This window comes from Opisthocomus hoazin, chromosome 7 (genome assembly GCF_030867145.1).
Source record: "Opisthocomus hoazin isolate bOpiHoa1 chromosome 7, bOpiHoa1.hap1, whole genome shotgun sequence".
In the NCBI taxonomy this organism is placed as follows: domain Eukaryota; kingdom Metazoa; phylum Chordata; class Aves; order Opisthocomiformes; family Opisthocomidae; genus Opisthocomus; species Opisthocomus hoazin.
The window spans coordinates 70,180,129-70,206,029 of NC_134420.1; the positions used below are offsets into that span (position 1 = coordinate 70,180,129).

General features: G+C 50.5%; 1 protein-coding gene and 1 long non-coding RNA gene across 3 annotated transcripts in view; one reads left to right on the forward strand and one right to left on the reverse strand.

Moving 5' to 3' along the window:
• Positions 1-4,539, reverse strand: part of TMEM260 (transmembrane protein 260) — a 37,548-nt gene extending 33,009 nt beyond the window's left edge. Inside the window, exon 1 of the mRNA XM_075427042.1 lies at positions 4,404-4,539. Coding sequence (XP_075283157.1) covers positions 4,404-4,536 — 133 coding nt within the window. The 5' untranslated portion in view covers positions 4,537-4,539. The remainder of the gene's footprint in view (positions 1-4,403) is intronic.
• A 355-nt stretch (positions 4,540-4,894) lies between these two features.
• Positions 4,895-15,264, forward strand: LOC142362023 (uncharacterized). Of its 2 annotated transcripts, XR_012764598.1 has the most exons (4): positions 4,895-6,743; positions 9,087-9,279; positions 11,340-11,514; positions 12,586-15,264. It is a non-coding gene; the product is annotated as an uncharacterized LOC142362023 (long non-coding RNA). The 2 variants fall into 2 exon arrangements; XR_012764599.1 differs by lacking the exon at positions 11,340-11,514.
• The last annotated feature ends 10,637 nt before the right edge of the window (positions 15,265-25,901 follow it).

Here is a 25,901-nt window from a genome sequence, read left to right on the forward strand (position 1 = left end):
GATGCTGCTCCCACGCCAGGCATGGCTTCGGCTTCATTAAAGTCCTTCTGGGATACAGCAATATGTGCATCTAAAATGGCCAAAGATTAAGATTAAATTACAGAATCACAGAATCACAGAATGTTCGTTTGAGGTTGGAAGGGACCTCTGTGGGTCACCCAGTCCAACCCCCTGCCCAAGCAGGGTCACCCACAGCAGGCTGAACAGGACCGCGTCCAGGCGGGGCTTGAATATCTCCAGAGAAGGAGACTCCACAACCTCCCTGGACAGCCTGGGCCAGGGCTCCGTCACCCTCAGAGGGAAGAAGTTCTTCCTCATCTTCAGCTGGAACTTCCTCTGATTCAGTTTGTGCCCGTTGCCCCTTGTCCTGTGGCTGGGCACCACTGAAAAGAGTCTGGCCCCGTCCTCCTGACACCCACCCTGCAGATATTTAGAGGCATTTCTAAGGTCCCCTCGCAGCGTTCTCTTCTCCAGGCTGAACAAGCCCAGCTCCCTCAGCCTTTCCTCATAGGAGAGATGTTCCAGTCCCCTCATCATCCTTGTAGCCCTCCGCTGGACTCTCTCCAGTAGCTCCTCATCTTTCTTGAACTGGGGAGCCCAGAACTGGTCACAGTACTCCAGATGGGGCCTCACCAGGGCAGAGCAGAGGGGGAGAAGAACCTCACTCGACCTGCTGGCCACACTCTTCTTGATGCAACCCAGGATGCCATTGCCCTTCTTGGCAGCCAGGGCACACTGCTGGCTCATGGTCACCCTGTCATCCCGCAGCACTCCCAGGTCCCTCTCCACAGAGCTGCTCTCCAGCAGGTCAGCCCCAGCCTGTTCTGGTGCATGGGGTTGTTCCTCCCCAGGTGCAGGACCCTGCACTTGCCCTTGTTGAATTTCATCAGGTTGAATTCATGAACGTTGCTATGATATTGGTTCATATCATAGGCAAGAATAACACCAAAACAATACAGATGCAAACTAACCAAAAAGCAGCAAAAAATAGAAAAAAATACCGGCGGACGCCACTGCCAAGCTTTGAAAGCCAACAGCACAACTTCGCCCCGTAAGAATTATGGGGAAAAAAGTAAGAAAACCTGCAAAAATAAGCTCCCAGGCTGCAGGCCTGTTGAATTCCACTGGGAAAACCAAAAGGAGAGCCTAGCACCCACCACTTCAGACGAGGTTCATTCTCCATCTCCCACCTACGTACCCGGGCATAACCTACAGCCTCTACAGGCTACGTAAGTGCAGATATGGGCTACATATTTGAAGATATGAGCTTTATATGTGAAGATATGGGCTATATACGTGAAGATATGGGCTATATATGTGAAGATATGGGCTATATATGTGAAGATATGGGCTATATACGTGAAGAGAGCTACTATTAAATGACAAAACACAGAGAGGAAGACTACAGCATCCACAAACTTGATTTAAAAATATTTCTCGTGAGAGAAAATAACCTGTGGCATCTCCAAACACCAGCTCAAATTGAAGAGTTTATTCCTGCATAACCTTGGTGTAAGTATGTTTCTGACTGTCCGGCTTGATTCCCCAATAAAGGTGTTCAGGCAACGGGCTCAAGGCTGCCCCAAAACTCTTTTACCCCCAGCAAGGTTGGGAGCTGACAACTGAAACATCAGAGGGAATTTGGGGTGTTTTTTTTTTTTCTTTTAACTTAAGTTTATTGGATCCCTTGTCAAGCTGTTGCAACATCTGTGGATATTTCCGAATTAGCTCTAAAATTCATTCTCTCATTTCTTTATTCTAATGCTAAGTAACACGAGAAAGCTGCCAGTGAAAATAACTATTGCCTTCCACATTTTTGGATTACTGCAAACTTCAGGAACAATTAAAAATACACGGATAGCTTAAAAAAAATATATAATAATAGGCTTCCTGCCTGAAAGCAGATACAGCAAATCCTTAAGCACCTCTTTACTCACACAAGTAGCTTCAGCGCTTTTGATGGCATAAGTTGGAGCCCCGTGCTCAGGCACAGGCAAGTTAATCGCCTCGAGTGGGGCCGTGCAGAGAATTTCCAGGGGACTCCAGCCAGGCGGCAGGGCTGAAGCATCCCATGGGCTGCTCGGGCCACGGGAAGCCAGGGGAATAACCCGAAAAAGCCTGAACACAACGTGCTGGTGTGGGACAGGCACAAGAGGACAGCAGGGACGAGCCCGTTTCTGTTCAGCTGCAGCAAACACAGGCAATTCAGGCTGCAGATTGAGCAGAAAATGAAAAAAAAAAAAAAAAAAATATGGGGAGATGGGAAGCGAGATCATGGGGCTAGCTGGGGGATACCGTGCCGAGAGCTTTCCTCTAATATAATTCCTGCTACCGTGGGTTGCTGGAAGCCTGTTAAAGCATCCAGTCGCCCAGTCTGGCTGCTCCCAGGGCATCTCTGCTGCACCCCTGTCTGCAGCACACGCCTAGTTGGTGTCCTCGATACCTCCGACAACGGCTGTCAGCAGAGGAGTGACACATGCTGCACGTGTATATAGGTGTGTTTCCACACATGCAGCTGCTGTGCTAGGAAGAACCAGGATGCCTTCGGGAATTAGGGAAAGAGCAATCCCCTTCCTGCCTCCAAAATGGGATAGAATCATAGAATGGTTTGGGTTGGAAGGGACCTTAAAGATCATCTGGTTCCAACCCCCCTGCCACAAGCAGGGACATCTTCCACCAGCCCAGGGTGCTCAGAGCTCCATCCAGCCTGGCCTTGAACCCTGCCAGGGAGGGGGCAGCCACAGCTTCTCTGGGCAACCTGGGCCAGAGCCTCACCACCCTCATGGGGAAGAATTTCTTCCAAATATCTCATCTAAATCTGCCCTCTTTTAGTTTAGAGCCGTTCCCCCTTGTCCTATCCCTGCACACCCTTGTGAAAAGCCCCTCTCCATCCTTCCTGGAGGCCCCTCCAGGCACTGGCAGCTGCTCTAAGGTCACCCCGCAGCCTTCTCTTCTCCAGGCTGAACAGCCCCAGCTCCCTCAGCCTGTCCTCGTAGCAGAGGTGCTCCAGCCCTCGGATCATCTCCATGGCCTCCTCTGGACCCTCTCCAACACATCCATGTCCTTCCTATGTTGGGGGCTCCAGAGCTGGACACAGGACTCCAGGTGGGGTCTGACGAGAGCGGAGTAAAGGGGCAGAATCCCCTCCCTCGCCCTGCTGCCCACGCTGCTCTTGATGCAGCCCAGGACACGGTTGGCTTTCTGGGCTGCCAGCGCACATTGCCGGCTCACGTTGAGCTTCTCATCCAGCAGCACCCCCAGGTCCTTCTCCTCAGAGCTGCTCTTGAGCCACTCTCCACCCAGCCTGTACTTGTGTTTGGGGTTGCCCCATCCCAGTGCAGGACCTTGCACAATAAAAATAACCACAATAACCCAGTGAAAGTGGGGCAAGATGATGCCTGTGCTGCTTAGCAGCACGCCCCGTAGGCAGCAGCCTGGGGGGCAGAGCCCCATGGGGAGGCTGCGAAGCACCAGCATCCCGGGGGGTGAGCACGCCATGGGGCCACTGCCACGCATCAGTGCCCACAGCGGGGCGCAGCCCTGCAGGGTGACAGCAACGCAGTGGGGTGACACAACAACACACCAGCCCCTATGGAATGAGCAACCCTGTAGGGTGACAGCAACACAGTGGGGTAACAGCAACGCACCAGCCCCGATGGAGTGAGCAATCCCATGGGGTGACAGCAACACAGGTGGGCTAACAGCAGCCCTGTGGGGTGACGCCAATGCCCCAGAGCCTACAGAGTGAAAAACCCTAGGGGGTGATAGCAACATGTGGGGTGACAGCAATGCAATAGGATCACACCAACGCAGCAGCCCTTATGGAGTGAGCAACCCTGTTGGGTGACAGCAGCCCTGTTGGGTGACAGCAATCCTGTGGGGTGACAGCAATCCTGTGGGGTGACAGCAACACACCAGCCCTTATGGAGTGAGCAACCCCACAGGGTGACAGCAACATAGTACGGTGACAGCAACCCTGTGGGGTGACAGCAAGGCACCAGCCTCTGTGGAGTGAGCAACCCCATGGGGTGACAGCAACACAGTGGGGTGACAGCAACACAGAGGGGTGACAGCAACACAGAGGGGTGACAGCAATGCACCAGCACCTATGGAATGAGAAACCCTATGGAATGACAGCAACCCCATGGGGTGACACCAATGCAACGAGGTGACAGCAATGCCCCAGCACCTATGGAGTGAACAACCCTGTGGGTTGACGGCAACCCTGTGGGGTGACGGCAACACACCAGCCCCTACGGGGTGAGCAGCCCCGCGGGCTGACAGCGACGCGCCCGCCCCGACGGGACGAGCACCCGGCACGGCGCCAGCCCCTGAGGGCCCAGCACCCCCCCACCACCCCCCGCAGGGTGACAACGACGCACCGCGCACCCCGGCTACGTTACCCGCATCCCCGCCGGGTAGGGCGGGCGGCAGCGTGGCCGTGTAGAGAGCCGCCACGGCCGCGCCCAGCGCACCGGCAGCACCGGCACCGGCACCAGCACCGGCACCGGCCCCGGCACCGGCCCCGGCGCCCATGTGCGCTGCCGCGCCCGCCACTTCCGGGTTCGGCCCGGCGGGGCGGCCGGGCCGTACCACTCCACCGCCCTTCGGGGGGGGAGCAGCCTCGCCTCGCCCGCCTCCCCGCTCCCTCCGCGCCGCCTCCCGCGAGGAGAGCCCGTCATTAGCGGCTCTCGGACGGAAAGTAGACAGCGGCCGTGGCCAGGGTGCGGCGGTTCAGCGCGGCCTTCGCCCTCTTCCCCCCCTCTCCCCCACAGACGTAAGTTGGTACAGCCGGAGAGGGAGGGGCGGAGGAGCGCGCCCCTCGTTGAGGGCGGGACCAACGCACGGGGGGCGGGGCGAAACCACCGCGGAGCGGCGCGGGGGAGGGGGCCCGGGCCCGGGTCGCGGCCTTCCCCACCTGGCCGGGGCCTTCCCTTGGCGGGAGCTTCCCCGCCGGCACCCGGGGCTGTTCGCGGCCGAGCAGGACCCGCACCCTGTCCCGGGCCGAGGAGGGGGCACGGCGGGGTTTGCCGCGCAGGGAGGTGACGGTGCCGTGACCCAGGGCCGTGGGCCGGGCCCGGGCTGGGCCGGGACTGGGCCCGAGGCCTCCTCAAACGCCGCATTGGAAATGTGTTTGAACACCGCGCTCCCGGCCTGGCTCGGCACCGGCTCTCAGGCACTGCAGGCCCGACGGGTGCTGGGCGGGGTGCCCGGCCCAGCCCGAGGGTGCGGGGTGCCAGGCCCAGCCCTGGGGCCGGGGCCGAGGCCGCCGCCTCGCCGCCCTTGAGCAGCCTGGCAGCTCCGTGCCCGGGCATGGTGGTACACCGGGGTGAAGATTTACGCCCGGAACGGCGTTACGCGAGATGCCGGTGAAGGTGTCAGCATGTGGAACAGGAAAAGCTGCAATTTCGGCTGCGGGAGTGGTTCGGGAGGGCAGACAGCACCCCGAGGCCTAGCGATAGGGGGCTGAAACACGCCCATGGAGATCGTTAACGGGCTTGTACGAAAGAGCGGCAAGGCCACACCTGGAGAATGGAGAGAGATAGAAGAGAGGCTTCTGAATGCAGCTGGAAAATGTATAGAAGAGAGTAACTAGGATAATAAACAGCCTCATGGATTGGATCGAAGTGGCGATGTTAGAAAATTATGTTTGCATTTGTTAAAAAAAGAGCAGGATTAAGGGTTGTCACGACTGAAGAACTGTACATGGTGTTGTGGGGACTGGAGAAGCTGGTGCCGAAGGATCCCGCTGAAACAAAAACCCCGAAGGGGCACGAGCCGAAACGGAGAAAGGTGTTAAGGGAATTTAGGGAAGGTCTTTTTACATGCTCCAACCGGTGCGTACAGGGACGGCAAAAGAAGCCGAAGTTGCAGCCTTCTCAGAAGTTAATCGGGCTGCTTGAAGGAGCTGGTGTTTGAGGGTATAAAACCGGCTGAATAACGGCAGGGCCCGTGTGGCTGCCTTCCATCCAGAAGGCAACCGCTTGGCTCTGCGGTGACCAAGTGAGCTTCTATATACTCAACTGGTTGACAGGTTTCTGCCTTTATTGGCTGAGATTCATCGGGGAGAAGAAAAAGATATGTTGCAATCCTCCGCCAGGCATTGTCACTATGGTAATGAGAGGGGTCATTGTTCCCGCACCCGTTGGGGCTGCTAAAATGTAATTTTAGCAGCAAAGTGCGCAGTCTGTGTGTGAAAGTGGGCTGGTGGCGAGGCTCTTTATCCGAAGCGTGGCTTTTTTCTTTGCGGTATTTTTCTTTCTTTGTATTTAACTTGGAAAAGGCATCCAAAGACAAATGTTAGCCGTGACTGATTACAATTATATTGATGGGGGAGGTAGCAATTTAAAGGCGAATATCGAAATGTGGAAGAATGGCTGGTAATAATATGGTAAGGACAAACTATTCTTTAATTGTCCCGCAAGTTGTTTTATATCTTTGTCATGCAGAAACTGGAACTTTTAGGGTGCCAGGGACAAAGTGCTGTGCTGTAATATGGTAGGGCAGGCTCACAACAGCCTTTATCTTACTGAATAACTACCGCCGTTTCAAAGGCCGGGATTACAGACACACTTTAGGTCGGCACAAACGCTTTGGAGAGTGCATTTACATTTTTCTTCTGTAAGCAGAAATCTGTTAATTCATGACATTTGACTCTCCCTTCTTCACCAGGCATGACCCAGGGGTCCAGCTGAGACAAGAAGGACGTGCGGACCCTCTTTTTTTGGCTTTGTCAGAGCCAGGCAGGTATTTTTTGACTATTTTTGTTTGTGCTCTGGAAGTTGAGAGTTGTTCAAAGATTCACCTCGCCGCAGAGCAGCGCCCAGCAACCCTCCGAGCTTTGTCAAAGCCTTGAGGATGGGCTCAACAGCAATAAAAACAAAGTATTGCTTAGAAAAAACAAAACACACCAGGGCAAGTGGAAATCGTTTGAAAGATGGCCTTGTGCTACACATACTGATTTATTTAAAAATAACATCCTGGAACTTGTAGCACGAGAGCATACTCTAGTGGCAACTGAGCAAAGAAAGTGCTCGTGGTTTGTGCAGTGTCTTGATGCTGAGATGCCTCCCACCTTTCAACTGGAGGCTGATTATCTCCTCTGGCTTCATGCTCCGTGCTCAGCCCGACAGAAAATATCCAAGACAGGTAGAGAAAATAAACAGGAGCTTCAAAAGTCGTTTTAAAAACACAGCGTGAGAACATATCTTCCCCAAGATGGCTGTGTACTTAGAGAGTTGTCTTTTTACCGGGCTCTGTTGCAGATTTCTCCTGAGAGACACAGTTTAGAGGAGGCAGGAGATAGGAAAAGGGAGAATAATACTTAAAGCAAATTCAATTCACCCATGGCAGTGTCATTACAAACTTGAATGAGCACAGTTATTGCAAATAAATAAAAACAATAGACCAGAACCAGTTTTACATAAGAAAATACTGAAATACTGTTCAATTAGTCCTAAGCTTTAGTTAAACCTTTTCTTTTGCCCATCAGGTGATAAGGTTAATACAGAAAGCACTCAACTGCTGTACTTGTGTAACAACAGTCAGCATCCATTTAATGAACTTACGTGTATACACATTTAGCAAAGCTTCAGTATTGTCAGGGCTGGGCTGGCGCAGAATTTTAATGGCAAAGTAGGCAGCCCGGTCTTCATCGTAAACAACATCCCTGTGTAAGGAAAGCAGGTCCTCATGGGGACCATTAACAATACAAATAAGCACCGCGTCTCTATTTGAACAAGAAGTTTGGCAGTATTTCCACTGACGATGTATGCCTGCCTGCAAAGCACCAAAAGGAAGATTACGCTACTTTGTTCTTTAGTGGTTTGAATAAGCTGTGTTTTATGACTTCTTGGGGTTTATTTTTGAGGGGGGGGAAGACCAGGCTCATACCCCATATTTGCAGCAACATGGCTGCAGTAGCTAGACAAGGTGCAGAGGGAACTTCCAAGTGGAATAAAGTAGAATAAAAGGGCGCTGGGTCCAACGGGCGTCCCTCTGGCCCTGATCTTGGGGCTCTCACTGCCCCATCCTGCAGGAACCACACATGTTCAGTATTGCTGAAGCCAGCGGCCTCCACCGGCACCCAGCTGGGCTGCAAGCTTGGCCCAGGGTGGGCCACCAAGGACAGCTTTGGATTTGGCTGGTCACCCGAAGCACGTGGGGACCTGTGTGCCTGGATACGCTACAGAGGTGGCTCCTAGTATTCGCCCTGGCTATCATAGGGACCAAGCTCCACTGCGATACCCCCAGAGCTTTGTGAACCCGTCAAAATTCAAAAGAAAGGTAAAAATCTCCCAGGCGCTCTTACAGTCACGGCCATTTCTTGCAAAGCTGGGCAGAGGGGAGATACCCAAATCGGACTGTGCAGTGGGGGGAAGGAGGAGCACGTCTGTAAGCGGAGCTGCTGGCTGGGCTGTCCACACAGCCTGGCCGCTAGCATCCCGCTGGCCGTCGTCTGGTGTGGGGAGGGGACCTAGGGGTGGTTGTGGTCGGAGGGCTGGGGGAATTTGGGGGTTCAGATCTGTGGGAAAACAGACTTGGTTCCACCGTTTGCAGGACAGCTTGTTCATTATTTCAAAAATCAGTTTTGTTTTCTTCCCTAAATTAAAAAAAAATAGACTGAACTAATTTTTCTGTGCAGACCTTGTTTCTCATGGTTGTGCAGCTTTGTAAGATGGGCTTTATTGTCTTGCAGAAGACCTCCAGTCCCTGCCTCCACCGGTCTTAGCAGCCCTCCAGCTGCTTTAGTGACACACTGAGCAGTCACAAATCCCATTTGTCTCAGCTGATTTTCCCAGAATTTTGACAATCAGCTTTGCGTTTTCACACCTGATTTCCTTAAACTAATATTATTTGTTTGTCTGCATGCCTTGCAGCCAGACCCGGGTCTGGTGTCTGATCTGCAGTGACTCTACAAACGTGTTAGAGACTTCTCACGTGTGCAGCTGGTGCACCACATGAGGGCCCCTTTCCCTTCGTCCCCAGATCACTGAATTACTCTGTGATTAGTATTTGCAAGAAGGGAACAGCTTTTACCACCACAAAACACACTGAAATGCTTTTCATCCTTCTTTTAATTGCAGGTGTACTACATCAATTTTCCATCTTGTGCCTTGGTGGCCAAACTCACAGCCTGGCCCAAGAAATGCCCAAACACAGCGTGCGGCTGAAGACCTGCAACAGCAGATGCTGCTTCAGGGGTCTGCAGTGGTTCAAACTCTCCTTTCTTCACCTGTGTTCGCAGTCCCAGTAAAACTCATCAGATAACTCATTTAGGTAAGAATTTTTCATGTTACATCCCGTCCTCTCTGTTTCATTCCTGTTTATTAAGCTGTGATCAGATTGTACCAGCTGAGGGTCATGCTTAGGGAATTTGCACAGAGGATGAGTGTCAAGCAGGACAAGAATTGCACCCTCCAAAATTGCTCTCCTTACCTGGGTTTACCGGTGTCTTCCTGCCTGGGCCTGCCATGTCTTTGTTGAGTTCTTGCATTGAACAAATCCCTGGTGCTTAAGCTACCACAGGTTGTCTTTTATTCTAGTTGGAAGCTGATGGAGCTCCAGAGTCTGTTCAAAAATCTGCGTTCTCCTAGAAGGTGGTTGTATTAGTCTCATTATGGTAAGGTTATAGCAGGAACCTTTTGTCCTCCAAGCTATTCTGCTGGGGTTCCTGGCCAGGACGGTGGTGTGTTGATACATGGCCAAAATAAACTTGTGAAGATGCTGAACAATGGCAGGTAGTGTAAAACAGCAAGAGAGAAGGTGATCTAAGATGCACTTCAGCCAACGACTCCCTTCCTTTCATCAGTAGGCTGCTCCACAAAGAAGAGACTCATGTCCCATCACCAGGCACGTGCCGCCTAAGAGGAAGGCAATGAGAAGTCTTATATGTAGGCAGAGCTAGGACTGTGCTTATATCCAGTCTCTGGAGACATGTAGCCCTGCCTGCTCCTACAATTGCAAGTGACAGCTGCTGCAGCTGTGAACTCTGGGGAGACAATGCTGCTGAACCTTCCAGAGAAGGGACTTGCAAGGAACTCCCGTTTTCCCCATATACCAGCAGCCCTGCTGATGTGAGGTCTGTTAGAGGTGTATCAGCATGCAGGACATGCGATTTCTTGGATAATGCATGTTACATGGAGAGCTCTAATGTAATAAATCCAAATTTTGGAGGAGAGGGGGCTGGAGGGTTAGCCCATGGGCAGGATTTTCAGTTTGTTAGGCTGAGTGGACTGGTTTGCTTTTCCTAGGCTGACTAGGGACAGATCTCTGGCTCAGCCCTCTTAGTCCTTGCTCCTGTGGATGGCAGCCCTAGAGATGGTGTTTCTTTTACACAGGAGCAAAACACAGTAATTTTTCTCTTACATTTTCAGTAGTGGCTGAACCATTTAATCACAAGTCTCCCATAAAATTCAGGCTGGAACATAGCTGCGTAGCTCTGTAGCTTCAGAAAACAAACTTTTGCCAAACCTCACCCATGTTTCCTTTGGGAATATGTCTGAGCTCAGACATATCTGTGTGTGGCAGCAGCATCCCTGCAACTCGGTCGCACCTGTGCCCTCTGTACGTGCTCTTCCAAGCAAAGCCCCTGAACATGCTCCATCCGCTTCTCTGTACAGGTCCTGCAGTTGTTCTGCTTAGAGGTCAGGAAGCACAAAACCAGAATCAAGATATTCTGGCTCCATCTCCATTTCCTGTAGAAGGCCAGGCAGGGAAACAGATTAAATGGATTACATTAAATCCAGATTAAATCCTGGCGTACGCCCAGACCTGACTTGCCCATTCACATCACTAGTTGCTCGGTGCCCATGTGGCCAGAGCATTGCATGAGCGGTCCGTGTTCAAGCTCTCTGCCTTGTAGAAGAGGTTGTAGGCAGGACCCCAAATTCAATTTATCTGCTGGAGCGCAGCTGTGGGATGTCCCCACAAGGAGCTGGGGCCCAACAGCAAAAAATGGGGGAAGCACACTCTGCCCAAGATGTCTACGTCACAAGTATGGGCGCAGCTGAGCACATGTTAAAACACAGCCCAAACCCAGGCCTCTCCTGGCGTGCCCCAAAGCTTGCTTCAAGCTAACATCTGCTGGTAACCTTAAAGGATGGCCATTAGGTGATCTGGGGCGGGGGCTCAGGTTCAAATACAGCCTAGGTCACAGGTGCTGTCAGAGCTTTTGCTGCTGAAGCTAAGCAGAGGGACACAGCAGTTTCTGTATGTCAGGCTCTCAAGAGTTCAAAAACACCAGCACAAAACTTCAATATACCCCTCTGGGGCAGGAACGTTCCAGCCACCTTCACCCAAATGCCTATGGCTGGATTTTGTTATTTTTTTTTCCACAGGTTATGCTTCACTTGATGCCTAGGATGGATGGTGGTTTGGAAATAAATCAGGGAACATTTTCATAACCAAAAAGAGCTGATGAGGATGGTGGAGGCTCAAAGGTGGCTGAGACGAGGGGCTGCAGACTGTGCAAATGAAAGAGGGACCAAAGGCAGAGTCCCAGTAAATTGTCATGTGAGTGAGACCTTCCAGGGAGGGAAGTGGGGAAGTTGGAGTGGTCCCATTAAGACAGAAAACTTCCAGTCTGGCACTGCCTAATCTTGGATTTGAGGTAGAGTGATCTCACCCCAAAGGTCTTGTTGACACCAAATAGCAGTTGACAATCACATGAAAACAACGTTTAACGTAGAGCACGAGACAAAGGTCTTTGCAGAATATAACGATGTTTCCTAAAAGTGTTATTTCAAGGGCAGATAAAAAGAAATGATATGTCCATAGGGTAGTTCCTGAGACCTTCAAAACCTTCATGTTACATTAACTGAAGGGAGCAGCTTCTACAACCGCCTCCTCCCCTCTCGCATCTGAGAGCCCAGGACAGGTGACTACAGTGTTACGTGGTCAGTAGTCACTACAAAGTCTGCTTTTATGTTGATGTGCCTGGTGTTGCCACCGCTTATAATTTAGAAGCCTCAGACTTCTCCTCTTTCTGTGGCCTGGTATTTTCAGGCTCCTCATAAGTCAGAATGAGAAAAATGCATCTCATTTTTCAAAGGCCAGAACTGCTGGTGCAGAAAATAGCCAAGTGCGAGGGACTGAGCTCTGCTTCTGCCTGTTTTGGGATAAATCCAGCATCCCTCACTGCCTTCAGCTGATTTACTCCCCATTTGGCGTAACCGAAAGCAGAATTTACCTCTTGCTGTTTTTCGATGGCATTAAGGCCTTTAAAGAAAATCCTACAAAAAGATTTAGGCGCAAACAAAATCTCCTACTTTCCACAAATCTGTCTGAAGTGACACTGCGAAAGGAAAGGCAGAGGAACTGAAGCCTCTTACAGGGGACGGGGGACTCTCTAGCAGGGTCAGCTGTGCATATATTTACACATGATATTAGCAGGAAAAAAGACAAAATGGGTGCATCGTGACCCAAGGTGGTCCAAATGTTCTGTGCTATCATTACTGCTGGGGTCAGAGGTGTTGCCAGTTGGCGACTTGATAAGCATGATGAGCTAACAAGCAACAGCTTAATCAGCACAGATAATTCTTCTGCAATATGTAAGATAATTATACCCTTTTTTCTGATTTTTAGGAACCTTGTGGATTTTTTCACTCGTAAATATGAGATAACGCCATACAACTTGACCTTCCCAAACAAAGCTTTTGCAGAAAGCCATGTAATATCCACTGGTTTTTCATGAATATAGCTAGTGGCTTACCTAGGCTGGTTTTTTGTCCACTGCAGCTGACCGACTGGAAAGAACACGGGGAAAACTGCAAGAAAAACCTTTAAAATTCATTTAATTTTTGTACACATGGATAAAATCCATCACGTTCTGAGTCCAGGGAGTCAGTCCTGTTATTTTCTGGGAGACAGCAAGGGCAGGATGGAAGCATCCATGGGGTCTCATGTTTCGTCTTCCCGGAAAGGACCGAGCTCCGCATTTCTGGGGAAGGAAGCTCTCCACTAAGCACCGGAAGCCTTGCATAACTTATCCCTTCACCTGGCACTTCCTTCCTCTGCCCCGGCTAAAATCACACCTCCGAGAGGCTGCCAGTGAAGGCCCCCTGAAACAGCCATTCTGCCTAGAGGCCGAAGACAAAGAGGTGCCGATCAGACAGCCCCTCGGTGTTAAAAAAGGCCGTAGCAGAGCAGGAGGACAGCAGGACAGTCTGTGGACCCCAGGGTGGCCGCCTTGAACCACCGCATTAGCCCTGTGCTCCAGACAAGATGTGTCAGAGCTCCAGATTGGAGGGTGGGAGATATCCTGTCTCCCACCTCCTTTGGCTCACTTGAATCTCTACTGTCTTGGGCCGACTAGAATTACAATAAAGAGTCAGGACCGTGTGCTGCCAAATTCCCTCGGTTGCAGTCAAACAGGAACGGCTGCCCGTCTCCGCCCCTCGCTCATTTGTTTGTGCCTGTAATAACTGGATTTCCCAGCTGGTCTCCCAGCCCAGGACCTGCTTAACTCCAGTGAGCAAACACGAGTAGGGGAATTCGGTCCAAGCAGGCAGGTGCAGTGGCTGGATAGCTTGTGGATTTCCCTTCTGCCACGAAACAACAGTTAATGCACATATGTTGCGAAGATAAGCGTTGTTTGCCATTGGTAGAGGAAAAGCCAGCGGCTCGCTGGAGTCTTGCTGTCAAAGATCTGCGCGAGCGAAAGGTGCGTGTGAGAACAAGGGAAGATGCTCTCTCAGCAGCTGAGAAACAAAAGACGAAGCGTTTTGGCTTTGGCTGCTTGCAAACAGGGAGTGCATCTGCCCCAGAGACAGCGGGTGCAGAGTTACATCTGTGTCCAGCACCGACGGGAGCATTTCTGGAGCGTTAGGCTCAGGTTAGGCTTCCCGAGGAGACTTGTTAAAACGTAGAAGAGGTCTAAAAATTGCTGTAAGCATCAGTAGGGGTGCAAAAAACCCCTTCGCAGTTACATTTAGCAATCTACAGCTTAGCAGAGAGGAGGGTAGGCGGTAACTTTACCGTGGTCTGTAAGTACCCCATGAGGAGAAGATTTCTGACACTGGAAGGCTGATTAATTGAGCGGACAAAGGCGAAGTGAGCCTGAAGTGCTAAAAGCTGCAATTAGATAAACTTCACCTAGAAGGAAGGTGAGTGGTCCTGCGTGAAGGGAATTAAATGCTGGAGGAATTTGCCTGGGGTGGCAGATCTTAGTTCACTCCTCTGCGAGGTGATGGTCACACAGACCGCGTTCTCCTCTTGATGTGCCCTGTTTCTTTTCTAGCTCCCTTTTGTCTTTTCAAGGTTTTGCAGGGGATGTTAGGCTTTGAGATGACTTAAATGTGCCTCAAACCAGGCATGGAGACAGGGACAATGACAAACATCACCACAAGGTCCAGGCCAGCGAGGTTCAACGTTTACCTGCTAGGATACCCCAGTTCCCAGACCAGCAGGAAGGTTCGGCTTTCCGCTAAAGCATTTGCTTTAGGGATGGAGACTCCAGATTTCTTCCCCTGTCTCGTGCGATGTTTCTGAGGGACTAAGAGAGACAGAGTGGTCCAGCCCTATACGTAACAGACGATCTGTACGTACAACCAGTGCCACCAGCAGCACTGGCCTTATTCCACCCCGTAAAGCAACATCCGCTCCTGAAGTCCCTGGAAGGCCAAGGCTGGGAGAAGAATAAGACCTCCTGTTTCCAACAGCCTCTAATCCTTGCCTTCCATAATCAGTTATAAAATGGCCAGCAAATCTTCCCTCTGCGTCTAATTGAAAAAGTGATGTCAGCAGTAATCTGCTGCCCCGATTTATCCACATGTATTTGGGCAGTTTGGGCTAATGCATTGTTTCATAAACATATGTTTTAGTGCAGCCATGCGCGCACACACACAAAGAGAAAGCTCTGAACACGCTGCACTGGTTACGGAGACTAATGCCTTAAATATTACTTTTAATACTAATGTCAGATTATTAAAAACATAATCCATTCTCCTGATTGGACCTAATGTAAGCAGGAGGATAAGAGGGCTTCTATCCATGCATTAACACATTTCATGGAGTGTAAACCACTTTCTTCCTCTTAAAACATAAGGTCAGGAACTAATAGAATCTGTGCTTTGAGTGGGTTTTTAAAACATATTACATAGAAAGTTTAGTGAAAGTTAATCTATCGATAAGTGTTGGCTAGAGCTGTGTGGGTAAACAAGAAATAAATGTAATTCACATGCAATTTTTTCCTGTTAAAAACCTATCTGTGCACTTTAAAACATTTATGTTTAAATAGAACAGAGACCAGCACTAAGAAGCACTCAGCCCAAAGCAGCTTTATGTAAATGTGTCGCAAGGGACTAAAATAAAGTAAGCTACCCAAATCTCCCACAGATAAAGGGAGAAGGGCTCTGACCCTGTGTGAATTCTCCCCTGATCCTGACCACGTGCCGTTCCTGGGCTCCATTCCCATTCCCACTTCTTGTGCACCTCTCCGTGGCGGCATTCCCCGTCTCCCTCCGGGCTCCTGCACACATCTGCTCCTTGCCGGGCCAGCACCAGGCAGTGGGGTGGTTTGGCAGTGGCAGGGCAGCGTTCTTGGCACCCTGGTCCCAGCCAGCAGGAATAGGGACCGTCATTCTCCATCACGCTCAGCCTCTGCCAGACAGGACCTCTTCAGCTCCACATTCCCACTGTGCCGGGCTGGGTCATTTCCAAAACCAGCCCCCTTTGCCCGTTTCCTTTGCCCAGCCTCTGGAGAGCAATTTGAAAAGCCCAAACCAGGCCCTGAAGCAAAAATAATATCCACAGACAGCTGGTTTTTGCGCAGGACCTGCAAATTTGGCGAAACCATCATTTTTAAGCAGCCTCATCTCTCAGGCGGGGCCAGGCGGCTGACCCTGCTGCACCTCATTTAATTGCTTCTCGGGGGATGTGGGGGGGCTGGCAGGCGATTCGGAAAGCAGGCTTTGGAGCGCAGAGCTGGGGTGACGGTCCTCCCCCGGGGGAAGGCAGACAGCCAGCTGCCCACCTCTGCCTCCTCCTTGCTCCGGCAGCGCGTCTTCTGGGCTACTCCACCACCGCCCAGTTTAAAACAGGAACCATTTTTTTCCCCTAAAATGGAAATAAGAGTCGCTACGGGGGGTGCCGGCTGCCAAGGGAGGGAGACCAGAGGGCAGCGGGAGAAGCAGGAGGTGGAAGCTTGCGCTGGCAGGCGCCAGGACTTGGCCCTTGTGCTGCCAGCCACATGCCAGAGATTTAAGCTTCATAAATAGGCTCCAGCCGCTGGAAAGCAATTGATGACATATGGATTTCATACGTTCAGCAAATGAAAGAAAAGCTCTCTGCGGCTGTGTGGGATTAGCAGAATTTATGTGCTGTTCCTTATAGCGAGGGTCCTGGAGGAGGGCTACACTGCTGAGATGCCGGTGAGGGCGTGCACTCAAAGCTTTGCACCATCACTAGAAGTCATGGTCATCCTTCTCTCGATGGCATTGGAGAGGGCTGACACCCTCCGAGAGCCGGGCAGGAGGCACAGGGAGGGCATTGCATGGCTGGGGCCAGCTGCAGGAAAGCAATAGGGATGGGGACCTGGAGGGAATTCAGGTCCTAGTGGGTCCAGACCCTCCCTGTAATGGAGACAAACAGTTCTCCTCCTTTGCTGTCTCTCCAGCGGCACAGACTGCGACCGGTCTTTCAGGCGGGTGGCACAGATACTGCAGCGCATGGGTGCTGGCAGCATGGGGGCTGTGTGCTGCTGCATTCATGGCCACGTGGCCTCTTCTTGTTTAACTTCTTCATCAATGACCTGCATGAAAAGTTAGAATGTACCCTCAGCAAGTTTGCTGATGACACAAAACTGGGAGGAGTGGTGGATGCACTAGCAGGCTGTGCTGCCATTCAGCGAGACCTGGACAGGCTGGAGAGTTGGGCAAAGAGGAACCTGATGAAGTTCAACAAGAGCAAGGGCAGGGTCCTGCACCTGGGGAGGAACAACCCCATGCACCAGTACAGGTTGGGCCTGACCTGCTGGAGAGCAGCTCTGTGGAGAGGGACCTGGGAGTGCTGGTGGACGACAGGGTGACCATGAGCCAGCAGTGTGCCCTGGCTGCCAAGAAGGCCAATGGCATCCTGGGGTGCATTAGGAGGAGTGTGGCCAACAGGTTGAGGGAGGTTCTTCTCCCCATCTACTCTGCCCTGGTGAGGCCTCATCTGGAGTACTGTGTCCAGTTCTGGGCTCCCCAGTTCAAGAAAGATGAGGAGCTACTGGAGAGAGTCCAGCGGAGGGCTACAAGGATGGTGAGGGGACTTCTCTGAAGCCTGCTTCATTCAGGGCTGAAATACGCTCCATAAAGCCTAGAGAAGAAATAGCGGTGCAGAGTGTTGGAGGAAGGGGCAGAGAGATAAGAATAAGAGTCAAAATTTTGATTTTCATCCAGTTCCGGGGAAACATGGAACAAAGTGATTTGGCATTTCCCACCCTGACACACAATTTAGGCAACACTTGCAGGTGTGGAAAGAAGTTGCTGATGCTGCTTTTAACCCAACAGCCCTGAGCTGCTACAAGTCCTGTGGCCAACTAGTCTTGTACCACCAAAATCCAACAGCAGGACCTTTCACTCAAAGGGTTCAGTTTCCAGAAAAAAACCTTTTACCTTCAGATATCTTCAGAACACAGCTGTTTTCCAACACACTTAACCCTGGCAAACATCATGCACCAGTTCATGAGCAAAGTCACTAAAGAAAGAAGAAAAAAAAATAAGAAGCTAGGATGCTAGCTAGTGAGCCCAGGCCATCACCTGGCCATGTTATGTCAGTAAAACAATAAGAAAACACTCTGAAACAAATGAAATTTGTTTTGTGAGTCTGATGGTGGTATGGAGTGGGAGGGAGCTGCTATCTAAACCTCTTCTGTGGCTTGTGTCCTTAGCAGAAGCTGAGCACTCCTCGGGGGACCAAAAATCCCTACAAATGGGAACTCGCTGGGCATCTAGAAGGCTGTGATTTTGTCACGGCAGCCACAGGAGCCATGAATTTGAATTAACTCCATGAAATCTTACAAATGGATGGAGAAATACCCCTAATTCGGCAGATTCTTTCTTTCGTTTCCAAAAGACGGTGTCGTGCCATGAGCTGACAGCAGTTCAGATCAGGAGAGAGATCACTCAGCAAGGAATTCGCTCGCGTAGCTGTGCCTGCGTCCAAGGCACGTAGCCGAGTCAGGGTGTGGGGAGAGCAGGGGAACGCAACCAAGGTCAGAAGGAGGCGTGGAGAATTTGAGCAAGAGCTCCCTTCGGGCAGAGCAACGTTGCGGCAGTAGCAGGTCAGCGACGGTGCTGCCTCTTGGCACCAGTTAAAGGGAAAACAGAAATGGGAGCTCGCGAAGGGGCAGCGGCTGGTCTGGCGTTGCCAGCCGGGCAATGTCACTGTCTCACTGGTGTGTGGTTTTCTGTATTTGAAAATTTACCGCGTTTGGCCAAATTCAGAGACTTCACGGGCGCAATTTTCAATTGAATACTTGAAACTCTCTTGAACCTTGGTGCCAGTGAAGCGATGGCATTCCCACTGTGGCCACTGCCCTCCAAGATGTTGGTCGGTAACCATCAGCAGTGCTCTGGTGAGGTGGTGAGCATGGCCTCGCAGATGGCAGCTCCAGCACAGGGTCACACGTCCACCAGCGTCTCTGTGGAGTATATTAGTACCTCCTTGTGCTGTTAGTGAAAGGTGTTCCAGCGGAGGGCTACGAGGATTGTGAGGGGACTGGGACATCTCTCCTACGAGGAAAGGCTGAGGGAGCTGGACTTGTTCAGCCTGGAGAAGAGAAGGCTGAGAGGGGACCTTATAAATGCTTATAAATATCTGCAGGGTGGGTGTCAGGAGGGTGGGGCCAGACTCTTTTCAGTGGTGCCCAGCGACAGGACAAGGGGCAACGGGCACAAACTGAAGCAGAAGAAGTTCCAGCTGAAGATGAGGAAGAACTTCTTCCCTCTGAGGGTGATGGAGCCCTGGCACAGGCTGCCCAGGGAGGTTGTGGAGTCTCCTTCTCTGGAGATATTCCAGACCCGCCTGGACGCGGTGCTGTGCAGCCTGCTTTGGGTGACCCTGCTTCGGCAGGGGGTTGGACTGGGTGACCCACAGAGGTCCCTTCCAACCCCTACCATTCTGTGATTCTGTGATTCTGTAACTGGCTCTGTGTGTGTGGCTCAGCCAGGTGTTCAGGACAGATGCTTTACTATTTAAAAGCACCTTGAAGCCAAGTGCCTTGTTTGGTATCATTCCAGGGACTTTCCCCCACCTCCCCTTGTCTCCTCCATGACATGAGCTGAAATTTACTGCTCTGAACCTGTAGTCACATCATCTGCTGGGAACTCCCTTCTTCTTTACATTTAAGTGTCTCTTAAGCAGCGTCACCAGTGTGGCAAGCAACTGTGGGTCTCATTTTCAGCTTGCCTCTCATTTGGGATTCCTGGCACCAGATACAACGCCACAACCTCTGTGTCCCCCAGTCCTTCAGCAAGATCTCCCCTATTCCACACAGCCCACATGGAGTGAAGGTTTCCCTTAGGAGAGCAGGATAAGGGCAGACAACAGCTTTATGTCTCATATTTGTTTCAGGAAGAGCTTCATAACAAAGGTATGAAGTGGGGACAGGGAGGGACTTATCCTCATGACAAGGCGTCCCATCCCCAGGCGGGCAGAGTGGAGCTAGGCTGGTGGTGCGGTGCCCTGAGGGAACATATTGCCCATCTGAAGGGAAAGCAAAGGGTTAAATAATGATGGGTAAAACCATGCCTGGCTCCTGGGCAGCCAAGAGCACAGGAGTGGGTGTGCGGAAAGGAAAACTCTGCACTTGGCCCTTGTGGGAAGACCAGCAGTAGCTTGGCCATGTATGAGTCCTTTAATCTACACCATTTTAATTTACAGGATATAGAGAGGAACTGATTAAAATATGTTTTCATTGCAATGTAGGTAAGTGCATTGAAATATTGCCCTCTTACTCAAGGATCAGCTCTTGAATTCCTCGTTTAGTTTGTGTTTAGCCTTTCTTTGCTTGCCTCTGGTTCGGTTTGCCTTCTTGGCTGTTGCATCGATTAATGTGTATAATCCTGTAAAGACTTGGCTAAAGCTTTACTCAGAGTATCCTGATGGAAACCGTGACTGATAGATGAATGACCTACAGGAGGCCAAGGTGGTGGCACGGGACAAACTGCTCCACAAATGGCCAAGAGGGGTGGGGAGGAAGGGAGGTCCCTCTGCCGAGGGCAGGGTGACCCCATGCCCTGTGCAAGGAGGTGGGTGTAAGACAACAAATCTTTGTTTTGACCTCTATAAAAGGAGAGTCAGGAACTGTGTGAGCCTTGCAGTGACCCAGTAGGGTCTGCATGTCCTTGTGCAGGAGCAGACACGTTAAAATCTTGTCCCATGAGTCAGTAGCCTGTCAGGACCAGGTCCTGTAAACAGGGAGGTTGGCTATGTCACTGCCATCCCACCGAGCCTGCGGCTGGTCTTTAGGAGGCAAGACTTATGCTGGGCTCTCTGGACAGTACATTCACCAGCCTGGAGGTCTCTGAGATGACACCACTGAGACCTACCACAGAGGCAGCCCTGTGGCTGCACTGTACCTCCCAGGAATGTGGCAGTGGCCTCAACCGCTGCATTGTCCCCAAGGCCATTTCACCCTTAGCCTGTGGTCCTTCAGAAGTATCCTCACCATGCCTCTCTTCTTCCATGACCATGGCCTCCTCCAGCAAGCACCTAGATCCTACCAGCTTTCATGACCCAGCTCCCTAACTTACCTTTCCTGCTTGGAAGGTCTTCCCCATCTGCCCCAACCGTGGTAGGAGTGAAAAGAAGAGAAGCAGCCACTACCCATGAGAGGAGGCAATTTTCGAAGACTGTAAGGTGGGGCAGAAGGTGGACATTGCATTAAGGAGTAGTCTTGGGTGACCATTACACAACGGAACTCTGGCAACTGGTTTGCACATGGCGTAGGGAGGGAGGCAGCTCGTTTATCGAGCGTGGGAGCAGCATGCTGGACAGTAGGAGAAGAGGCTAAAAATCACCTGAAAACACAGGCAGCTGAAGTTTAAAACATTAACAAATTTGGCAATGTCTCCTGTTCAGCAGATAAGTGAGTACTGAAACAAAATGGGGCCAGAAGCTAATTATATGGAAATATTTCTATTTGCACATTTCACTGGAAGGCAAAGCGGAGACTATAACTAATATATCTCCAGAACTGACAGGAATATTAAGTTTTCTGTCATTTTGCTACCACAGCTACCTTTCTCAGCATGCATTCTGTCCTAGTTCCTATTAAGGTGAGAGCAGAATCAAACTCATTAATTGTCTGCATTTTAGATATGATAAGAATTTAGTGGTGGGTGTTAATTAAACTACAAAACAACTCCTCTTGCTGCGGTGTGCATTCCAAGTTGGAGCAATTAATTCACTCACTTAAACTGATCAAGATTTAATTACCATCACTCTGTGCAATTACTCCATAATTAAAGTAATTTGGTTCATTCCACTCACTGACAGTGTCATTGAACAGCCATTCATAGTACCAAAAGAAGTGATAATTAACTTAAAGAACAGCTCAAGGCAGTTTTTACACAGACTTTTAGTTACTCTTAAATATACCTGTATGGGAAAAAGAAGCCTATCACATAATACGGGTGCTTCCCTAGTAAAGGGTTTAGGATATTTTGTGTTCATTTTTTTCAGCCAGCACGCTGTGGCAAACCCGATTTTGGATGAGGCTTGGTCACTGTCACAGAATCACAGAATCACAGAGTGTTCGGGGTTGGAAGGGACCTCTGTGGGTCATCTAGTCCAACCCTCCTGCCGAAGCAGGGTCACCTACAGCAGGCTGCACAGGACCTTGTCCAGGTGGGTCTTGAATATCTCCAGAGAAGGAGACTCCACAGCCTCCCTGGGCAGCCTGGGCCAGTGCTCCATCACCCTCAGAGGGAAGAAGTTCTTCCTCGTGTTCAGCTGGAACTTCCTGTGCCTCAGTTTGTGCCCATTGCCCCTTGTCCTGTCGCTGGGCACCACTGAACAGAGTCTGGCCCCATCCTCCTGACACCCACCCTGCAGATATTTATAGGCATTTCTGAGGTCCCCTCTCAGCCTTCTCTTCTCCAGGCTGAACAAGCCCAGCTCCCTCAGCCTTTCCTCGTAGGAGAGATGCTCCAGTCCCCTCACCATCCTCTTAGCCCTCTGCTGGACGCTCTCCAGTAGCTCCTCATCTTTCTTGAAGTGAGGAGCCCAGAACTGGACACAGTACTCCAGATGAGGCCTCACTAGGGCAGTGTAGAGAGGCAGGAGAACCTCCCTCAACCTGCTGGCCATACTCCTCCTAATACATCCCAGGATCCCGTTAGCTTTCTTGACAGCCAGGGTACACTGCTGGCTCAAACCAGACGTTGTCACCAGACAACGTTTCATTTCGTACAGGGAAGCACAATAAAACCTGGATCCCTGCAGCAGTGCAGTCGTTCTCTGCCTGTTCTTGGAGACTCCTCATTAGGAAAGAAACAAAATCCTCAATAAGAAGCTCCCTCCACCCAGAAAACGCTGCCAGCTATTAGAACTTATCAAGTATCTCCTGACAGAGCAAGTCCTGGGTCTCTGGGACCAAGGGAAGGCAGAGGAGTCTCGGGGTTTTTAACAATCAATGTTCCTAGTCCCCGGGTTTGTTGACTATATCTTGAAAGCTTGACGTAAACGTACTGCAAAACCCAAGACACGTGAAGACAAGTTAAAACCAAAAGCACGTGACTGAAGCTAATCTTGTGTTTGGAGAGTGGTGGAATCTGGCTCAAGAGGTTATTTTAACTTGGAGGGCTGGAGGCACTACAAATATAACCCGATGACCTTAGAGCTCACCAAGAGCAACCCCATGAAACCTGACCTACTGCTGTTACCATCCATCAGCCCACCTGCGTCCTCCTGCGCCCTGTGCAGCATCTCCACCTCCTGCTGGGTGCCAATACTTACAGCAGCTACAAGCACAGGCTATCAGGGTGCTTCACCAGCTGCCCTTGGTCCTGTCACAGGAACATTGCTGGTGGCCACAAGAACTAAACCAGTTAGCCGATTTTTGATGGAAACTAAAGTAGACGCCTGCTTTACCTTGTGTAGGGCACTGAACAAGTGCAAGGCTCGAGCACTCGAGCATTTTTGTATATACAAATGTCTTGTTTAAAATAATGTTAAATATCTGGTCTTGGCGTTACTGGCACATCTATTCAGAACTCAATTTTGTGCTTATTTTACTCTAGAAAACTATTTTGCTGGTAAAATTACTCTGCAAGAATTGGAAGTGAATATTGCTGCGTTTTTTCAGAAAAGGGTGTTTGTACTCACAAGTATAAGGCTTGTACCAGAAACCTCTGTGCTGAGTTACCTTCTAAGAGGTTGGACATTAAATCAGTCTAATCTTTCCCCAATAACCTTGTAAAATGCCCATGCCGAGCTGTCTGCAGGATGGGCAGAGAAAGAGGCAGACGTATCCATCTGTCCTTACTTCTGAAGGATACTGAGGCTGGAGTGGCAAAGAAGACCTTCAACAGATTGTCCACCCATTTCAAAGTTGAGACTTCTCAGCCCACGCACAGAAATTCAAAACGTGACCTATCACAACCATTTGGACACGAAGTATACAGCATTTGTGCTGATTTTTTTTTCCCCACCACAAAAGTGATGTTAATGTAGAGGATCATCTCAAACAAATGGAAGAAGCACACTGGCTGTCCATGGAGCCATTCAGGAGTATCAGATCAGTTGCTGGTATCAGCCTTTGCCAGGCTCTCTACTGTCTCCATCCAGGCAGCCATACAGGATACATGTCACTTCATTTGAGCTCTATGAGAATTAGGGGTCCATTTTTTTGTTAAAAGTACAGATTTCCTCTCCTGGAAAGAGAAAAATACCACTGGAGGACATCTCCTGCCATTCTGAGTGGGGCTTAAGGTAGCTGGAATGTGCCACCTCCTCGGAGAGCCCATCTTTCCTCGCCAGCATCATGGGGAAGCAAGGCCAACTTGAGTTGACCAAGACGAATCCACCCCACACTTTGATAGGAACATCTGCCCATGCTCAGCCTCATCCCACAGCAAACACAACATCCTCAGTTTTCACATATGCACGTATCATGGGTGCGCTTCCCTAGGTGCAGAGGTGCATGTTGGGGTCAATGGTGGTGGCACTACAAGGTGTATGTTCTTCCCTCGTAGCCTGCACATCCTCCTGGAGCACCCTTTCTCATGCGGGAGACCTCAGCTGCTCCAACAGCACAAGGCACAGGGAGCAGTATCGGGTTTGGAGACCTTTCTTGTGAGAAGAGGTGAAAGGAGCTGGACTTACACAGACCACGAAAAAAACATTGGATTGCATCTAAAGCCAGGTAAACATTAGGTGTCCTTGATCTGATGGACAGTGTGGTCCCCAAACACACCAGGTTCAAGTGATCATGAGTGAGCCTGGAAAAACGAACTTTTCTAATGGTCAGAGCTGGCTGATTCTGATCAGAGCAGTGGGAGGAAAACAAGATGGTTTAAGCAGAAGGTGGTCAGCTAATAATGGGCTTATGGTCCCTGGGTCTACGTGGCAGCAGGTCCCACGTGGCCCCACAGCCCTGCGACCCACTTTGGAGGTGGTGGGGGCCCTGCGACCCACTTTGGAGGTGGTGGGGGCCCTGCAACTCCTGTCTTGCTTGGTGCTTTTCCATCAGGCATCAAAGCTGCAATTCTCAGCAGTGCGAGACCTCCTCAGAAAGCTGAGCTGTGCCATGAATTATTCCTACACCTGTAGCATCCAGAACGCAGAGCCTTTTGGTTGGGCTCCCAAATGCTTGTTAGCCTTCCGTGACTCAGCAGTGGCTAAGTTAATGTCAGCTCTACCCAGGAGAAAAGCTTCAATATTTCTTTTTACTTAAGAAGAAAGAAAAAAATCCCAAACATTATTTTTAAGCTCCTAAAAGAGCATTACAAAAGAATGAAGAGGAAGAAAAAAGAGACTGTGTAAAGATTGCTTACCAGCATCCTTTTACAATAGTCAGCCACACAACAGAAATAGGTGGACATTAATTCATGCTAACCTTGCACACCTAAATACCATTAATTCATCAAAACTAATAACATTAATTCCTTCAAAAATGAGATTAAAGACAGGCACCCCTTGCAGTCGTAATCTGTGTCTGATGACACTAAAATGAAACCTCCAGTATACAAAGCTACCAGCAGAGCTTGCAGAATCTCATAAATTGCAGCTGGCAATACATAAATCCTCGAGACAATATACATTATTTTCCAGGGAGCGGGTGTTTGCACGCCAATCGCCAGGCAAAAAGGAAAGCAAAGCCGTATAACTTCTCTCCCAGCACAGGAGCTGTTGTCAGAGAAGCGTGATGCTGCTCGGCCCAATGCTTACCTAAATCTGTCAGGTCGGAGCAGGATTTAGGACACACGTCCTGGGCACCACCTTTGTTTTCAGTTTGCAAACCCAGCTAGCAGAAACGAAGCCTAACTCAGAGCTGGAGGTGGCCGGATCTTCTGGCACTGGGTACATGACTTTGGGCACACCACCTACCCTTGCTGGTGGATATTTGAAGAGCTGGAAAAGGTCTTTAGCAAGACCTCCTGATGCCTCTGATGGGTGCTGAGATGGTGTTAAGGTGAATAAGGGCTCAGCTATGCATTGCTTTCTCCTCAGGGCTGCATCCAAAGGCAGTTGTAAGTCAGCTAGAAGCTTTCCTTTTGATTTCGGTGGGTTTGGGCCATTGGCCTGGTGGTGGGTTGCGAAGTGGCACACTAAAGGCAGGTTTGGGCAGAGGTGATGGGTGAGACATGTTAGGTAAGGTTAGCACAACTCCTCCGTCTCAAAGCAAACGTGAATCTGAGAGTTCAGCTCCCGTACTCGGGGTCAGAGCTAGCACCAGGAGTTGCATCTATCTG